Source organism: Triticum urartu, unplaced genomic scaffold (genome assembly GCF_003073215.2).
Source record: "Triticum urartu cultivar G1812 unplaced genomic scaffold, Tu2.1 TuUngrouped_contig_6716, whole genome shotgun sequence".
In the NCBI taxonomy this organism is placed as follows: domain Eukaryota; kingdom Viridiplantae; phylum Streptophyta; class Magnoliopsida; order Poales; family Poaceae; genus Triticum; species Triticum urartu.
In genome coordinates this window covers 1-7,386 of record NW_024117500.1, presented here as the reverse complement: position 1 = coordinate 7,386, position 7,386 = coordinate 1, and the positions used below count along the sequence as shown (strand labels likewise).

General features: G+C 44.7%; 1 protein-coding gene across 1 annotated transcript; it reads right to left on the bottom strand.

Moving 5' to 3' along the window:
- Positions 1-5,383: 5,383 nt before the first annotated feature.
- Positions 5,384-7,360, bottom strand: LOC125531007 (cyclin-P4-1-like; the record flags this gene model as incomplete). The annotated part of the gene is given in 2 exon segments (XM_048695408.1): positions 5,384-6,006; positions 7,250-7,360. Coding segments are annotated over 2 exon segments (373 nt in total), but the record flags the coding sequence as incomplete, so codon positions are not given.
- Positions 7,361-7,386: the final 26 nt, after the last annotated feature.

Here is a 7,386-nt window from a genome sequence, read left to right as displayed (position 1 = left end):
AAATTACATTAAAGACTTGAACAGGGAATGATGCCTCCTTTAACTGATTGGTGTGCTTTTTTAACTCTCTTTAATGAGTAAATCATAGTGTAGTTGCATCTTATATTTTGTTTGGGCATGTAGGTGTGTGCTTCCTCGCTTTTCCCTTTCTTATAAGTTGTCCTCATTTTGTTGCTTCTATTTAGGTTTGGATTTTCTTCAACCCGCAAGGCCCATCCAGTTGTGAGCTACAATGAATTTGTTAAGAGTTGGAGGAGACAACATTGCACATCAGAGGTACGCTGAATGTAGTGAGGCAACCACGAATTGGGTATGTTCACACGAGGGATGGAAGAGGAGAGGAACATTAACATTTTTCATGCTTTGGATGAAAATTTCAATTCATAGTTTCTCTGTATGTGCCAACACACTAGCGGTACTGATGGGCTTAGGATGAAAGTAGCGCCAACAGAATCAGTAGGTTGGATGGGAAGGCGGTTGTTGCCCTTGTCCCTTGGTGCTAGCCTACCGTGGTGGCCTCACTAACTTGCTCACTGCGAATACGAGTTCGTGGGGTCGCGAGTTGCTGCAGATTTGTTTTTATCACTTTTTACAATATTTTTTATGTATCCCTAACTTAATGAGTCATTTTTAGCTTTGATTTTCCATATACGCCAGCCTATATTGATTGCAACATCGTGTTAGTCATCCATGAACTCCCAAAGGATTTTCTACCAACAACAGAATAATTAGTACCAGCAGTAACCCTTCTATTTAGCCACCTTCAGGATAATTGTAAATGGCATTTGGTTATTCATGTATACCACCAGTAGGACTCGGGATTTATGGATTGTCAATAGCCTCATCTGATTGCTTGATGTACTTATATCGTGTTCTTTTCAGTCTCCATTTCATCTGAGCAGGGTGGTGAGGGACAGAACTGGTCATGTTGAAAGTCAGTTTAGCGCATCAAGGATGGGAGGTTCAGAGATTTGCAAGAGGTGATGGAGGATGGTTAGTTATTATGGCTCATCATATAGCAGTGAAAGATGAGTACAAGCACAAGCTTATTCAAAATTTGCAGTTCTTGACTACATGGGACATATATTTTGTAATCTTTTTCATTTCTTCTAAAAGGATCAAATATGTATTTTGTTCTTCCCAATGTTCTGAAGGACGATGTTGGCATTGATATAGTATAACATACATTTACAATTATGAGTGCTCTCGATACTTGGTTCAAGACATCTTGAGGAAAGATTAGTTCGTGAACTTTGCATCTTTAGCTCTTCAATTAAAACCATCAATGATTAACGGGATCAACATTTATCAAGAAGAGTCTGGAAATGCCGAGTGGAGGAGAAGCAATGCAGGGGGTTGGTGGGTTCAACTATGGGTTGCAGGGGTCATCAAATTAGGCACGCTATACGTCCGTGGGCGTGTCCTGGACAATGACAGGTCACCCCTCGAATCGTCGCGTCCATAGCCTCAATCTTCATATATGATACCCCAAATCCATACTATGCATGCAACATGAAACAAACTACTTTGACCATCAACGAAACAAACAGACATATAAATCTACATAATCGGGACATAGATCTCCACATAATCTAACATAGATCAAAAGAGCACCACAGTTAGCCGATGAACATAGTTCTAAACAAATGTTACTAAAAATTGTAACAAAGTAGAAGAGAAGGACACATTTCTTTGCCACTTCCTCGTTGCTACGGATGTAGCCGTCAATGTAGTCCGTGGTAGGAGAGGGGGGCCTCGCAGCCGTCGATGATATTGGGGGATTCAATCTAGCCAACCATCCTTCGAACGACGCGGTTTTGCTGCCTCACGAGCTTCGCCGCTTTCGCATCCGCTGCCGCCCTCTTCTTCGCCTCGCACACCGACTGCTCGAGCTCGAGGCGGAGGGCCTTTCCGTTCTTTCGATGGATCCGGCGGGCGTCTATCTCTGCCGTCAGCAGGGAGCTGTTTCTAGATATCTGTGAGGAGCTACTCTTCATCGGTCATCACTGACAATCGACGACGACATCGAGAGGCCGCCTCCTCGCCCGCGGCCCTCTCCCTTGACCGTTGCCTCTCACGGCGGGCTGCTGGTGCCTCTTTTTCGGACATCCGCGTGCGTGTCGCCGGTGGGGCGAGAACGAGCACCCACTGATAACCTTTAGGAGCTATGGAGATGAGGGTTAGGAGGGCAGCGGTCCAGTGGCGCGGAGCTGGATGAGCACGTGAAGCTCTGCGCGGTGCCGAACGGGCCCGTGCTGGCATCCACGCTAAAATGGCGGGTAACAGGTGGTGGAGTTGAGCCCGAGCTGCCGCCCATGTCGCCCTCCGTCTCGCAAATGAAGGCGTTCCCAGTCGTCCTCTTTGGCAGATCTGTCGCCTCCAATACCGCCGATGCTCGACATTAGGAAGGACAACGGGATGGACATGGGCTGGAGGGGAATCAATGGAGTGTGGATCGAAAGTGAAGTGAAACTAGGATTTGTTCCGGGAGGGGATTTTAGTGGGACGGAGTGGAGTCGGTGTGGGCCAATGTGGACTGGGCTGATGTGGTGTACACGTCTGGGTGCGCCCAGGCCTCCCTATATTTTTCCCAGATTTGGGTTGGATATGATGGATGCGGGACTGCCAGGCATATAGGGTTGTTATGAGGCATCGGTCAGCGTCATTTTTTTTTGACCCGTTAGTGACCGAGCCATGCAACCAGTCTTATAGGGCGGTTTGGGGTGCTCCTGATGTACATACTCTCAGGTGGGGTGTAGTGGAGGTGGGTGGGTTAAAGGGGGGAGAAAGAAGGGAAGGAGGTGGTTGGATCAACGGATGAAGAAAGAAGGAAAACATTTGGAGAAAGAACAGCGGCAAGCGAGTTTGACTAAAACATAAATTTCTTTTTAGTTCGCTTAGGCACTCCTTTCGAATTTCCATGCATTGGGACCATACTAATACATTTTATTTGTATTATCAGTATATTCGAGATAACATTAATTTACAAAATTGGAGAGATTTGTCTGGCTCCTTTTTTATGCTCACGTGGAATGGTAAAGAATTAGTAAACCCAATTTGTACGACGAGTATTCTCTGTTATACTCCCTCCGTCCCAAAAATTTTGTCTTAGATTTGTCTAAATACGGATGTATCAAGTCACATTTTAGTATTAGATACATCCGTATTTAGACTAATCTAAGACAAGAATTTGGGACGGAGGGAGTACATTTTAAGACCTTCGACGTGAATTATTCGTGCCAACTGCATATATTGCTTGTGCATGACACGTATGAGTTGAGGAAGACATTTTTATTATACTTGCTCAAATATTGTGCCAATGAATAAAGTCAACATTTCATATATTGTGCAATAATTTCTTAGAGCATCAAATAGATCTTAATTTGTAACCAATTTTTAATTGGATCATCATTCTATATTGTATTCATTGTCAAATTGCCTTTTTTTATCAATTTACGTTGCAAGGGGAGTGGTTTTAACTCTTATACGATTGTGATCGTACTATCTTTTCTCCACATGTGAAATTGTACATAATAATTGTTTACATAACTCCCTAAAATATTTGAAAAGCCTGTGGCAACGCACGGGCATTCTATTAGTAGGAGTGAAAATTCCAACCAACCTGTGATTGGATGGTTAGGAGGACAGTGTTATCCCTGACCCATCAGTGTTCAAATTCTAGTGCTCGCATTATTCTTGGTTTTATTTTCAGAATATCCGGCAATGCGAATTCATTACAAGGAGATGTTCACGTCGATTACAAGGCGCCTGTGGTGACTTCGTCAATCTTAAGATGATATGATAGCTCAGTCTCTCAGGGTGCTTATAGGAATAGGGTCTGCGCGTGTGTTCATATAAATGAGTGTATGCTATAAATGAGCACCTGCGTCTGTATTGTGTTCTCAAAAAAAATTTAGAGTGAAATGGATCGGAAATGGACTGCGATATAGGGTACTGTTGTGCTTACGTTTACCAAAACAAGAAGCAAATATGTAAAAACAACAACAGATCCCCTGTTGGATAATGATTCATTTAGGTAAAAAAAGTAAACTACCCAAATGATAAGTGTCATACGTGTGACACGAAATAATCCGACCCTGACATTTTTTACAACTAAAGTTGCCATCCGGAAAGAAAAACAAATAAAAAAACTAAACCTTGCTATCCGAAAAAGAAAGTTGTCATGCTTCACAAATGAAGTTGCCATCTTCGCGTCACTAAACTTGACATCAAAAACGTCCGAAGATGCCTTCTTCTTCTTCTTCTTCTTCTTCTTCTTCTTCTTCACCACCACCACCACATCGTCCTCTTCTTCTCCTCCTCCTCCTCCTCCTCCTGTCGTTTTTGAGGAGGAGGAGGAGGAGGAGAAGAAGGCATATCCAGATGTTTTTGATGTCGAGGAGGAGGAGGAGGAGGAGGAGGAGGAGGAGACAGAGAAGACGAGGAGGAGGAGGAGGAGGAGAAGAGGCGGAAGAAGAAGAAGAAGGAGAAGAAGGAGGAGGAGGAGGAGGAGGAGGAGAAGATGATGATGAAGAAGGAATCTCCGGATGTTTTGGTGTCAAGTTTAGTGGCGCGAGGATGGCAACTTTCCTTCTTCTTCTTCTCATCATCATTCTTCTTCTTCTTCTTCTTCTTCTTCTTCTTCTTCTTCTTCTTCTTCTTCTTCTTCTTCTTCTTCTCCTCCTCCTTTTTCTTCTCTATTCCTACATTTTTCCTATAGGATTTGAAGAAGTGTTTAATAGCACAGGAAAAACAAAGGAATTCTACAAAGAAGTTTGAGTGGATAGAAAGTTTTCTTCAAAATCTCTATTCTTATAAAAAAAACAGAGTTGGTGATGATGGTGTGCCTGCCATCCTGTAATATAGGCCGCCTGATTTATATCTTACGGATAGGAAGGAAACTATGACAATTTTGCAAAAAGATACCCACACCCCTCTCCACATTTGCAAATAAGGTCTTCCCTCGTTCATTCTTTTCTCACAAAATAAACTACTCATACAAATACATCTTGATGTTCCGTGCAACGCACGAGCATCTTGCTAGTGTAGTACAAATGAATCCAATGAAGAAAATCCTAAGGATTTCAATCCTACTACAAATGAAACGAGCAACACAGAAAAAAATCCTAAGGATCCAAATCCTGTAAAAATCCTATGAAATTTCTTTGTATCAAAGGAGCCATAAATAGGGTTTCTCCCACTATGAATGACATTGTAATCTCCGGATAGTACCTATCTCATCTTAGGCTGGACTTTTCTGTTTGATTGTGTTGGACGTGTTGACCATGTGCATCATATCATGCAGAGGCCAGCCACTCACACACTGCAACTATATTGTCTTGATATATCGATTGAATGAAAACGCCTCACTGCTGCGATTCACTTCTGGCATCAGTATCACTATAACCCAATGTGAAAATATATACATATGGAATGCTAAAGTTACCAACAGGTTCAAGACTGTACAATCTGTTTCACAAGAGAAAATCCGACACAGCGGAGCACGCTAGTGTTTCACTTACCTACCTACACCACCACAACAAACGAAAACTAAGGACGAGTGCACTACGTGAAAGCATTGTTGCAAGCATCATGCAGCAAGGCATGTAGGAAGGCGACGACCACCTAGCTAGCTAACTAGCACTACAAATTTAAACACACAGACTAACAGAAATGCATGCATCATGCAACCGGCCATGTGATGCCAACTTGCTTCCAAGCGCGGTGCTGGCCGGCCGGCGGCTTCATGCCGCCAGCTGCTGCTGGCTGCCGCAGCTGGCGGCATCGTCCTCGGATTCAGAGAGGCAGCAGTGCTGCAGCCTCGGCGGCGCAGAAGCAGCCTCCGCGCAGAGCATCTCGGACTGGAGCACGGCGCAGTAGTGGCCGAATGTCTCCGGCGTGACGTTGAGGTCGAACCCGACGCCGAACAGGAAGTCGACCTCCAGGTAGTTCATCTCGACCAGGCTGATGCCCCCGACCTTGGCAAAGTAGGCGTTGTTGTAGCATCTGCATACAGGGAAACACAGGCCTTTCAAGAGGGGAACACCGTGCCACTGTACTTCCATTATTTTTTCATACAATTTGTTCAACTCATTCAACTGTTTTTTTTACAGGGAGGATGGTGTTAGAGTTTTGCAGTCAAAAGGATCAATCAAGCAGCCCAACAAAGCACAACCAGAATTACCAACTAGGCACGAAAGTCCAAAACGTTTCTTTTAAGGATGCCAAGTTGGGCCAATTAAGTATATCAATCTCAGCGAAGACTCTGGGGGGAAATTGAGCAGCAAGCATCAGCAGAGATGGCAAGTTACCAGTCGCGATCCGCCACAACTGGCACTGGATTAAGTTCCTAACAAAAAGGCGAGTGGGCAGGGCCGGGTTCTAGTCCATGTCCTCGGGTCCACGCTTGATGCGTGTGGTTTGGTGGAAGGAGCAGCCACCACATACTACGTCTTTTCTGCTCCGCTCACTCCACAGGCATAACTTTGCCGTATACCGCCTGCTTTAATTCGCAAGGACAAATCACTCTGTGTACAGTGTACACAGTGCCTAGTGCAAATCCTAGCTTGACACCGTAGTTAAATGTAGGCACCTACCCACTGATTGCCCTCTCCGGTGCATTATTAGCACAGGACTGCACATGTGCCAATGATTACTACTACTACTGATATTTTGTGAATTGAGGTGTGGTTGTATACTGTCTGAACTGAACTGACCGGAAGAAAAACCTTAACTATCTATGCCTGCAGTCTGCACCGACAGTTACTAGCTAGGAGCTGATAATGCTATGTCCAAAGCAAATGGCAGCACAATTCTGGAAATGCAAGTGGAATGATGCTGGAGTTACTTCGAAGGCACTCCCAAGTCTCAACCTATTCCTAGTTGTCAGAGTAGAAGAAGAGCAAAGCACTTTGTCACAGCTCGCTACTCTTGGCACAAGAATCTCAGGTGTTCGAACCAGCAAGCTAAATCCAAAGAACAGAGAACCAAAATTCAGGTGGTCCAACTCCAAGTAATGCATCCCTCGGCAGTATTACCATCCAGAGGTCTGAATATTGGTGTTGTGAGATTGTTAACCAAGTAGAGCATGACGACTGCCAACAACACGGTGACTATTGAGTTAAGTGCAAAGCGAGCTAATTGGCATAATTCGAATCACGCCACCAAGACGAAGATGATCATGTACAGAGGTACAGTACAAATTAACTGGTTGAGCTGTTGGATTAATTTAGCATTAAGGGGAACTCACACGTCATCCATGAACTTGACGGCGGCGAGCACGGTCGTGATGAGGAGACGGTGCACGCTGTAGGAGTCCACGGCGAGGGCGAAGCCGCGGGCGCGCTGCAGCAGCCGGTCGGGGGAGATGTAGGCGACGACGGAGCA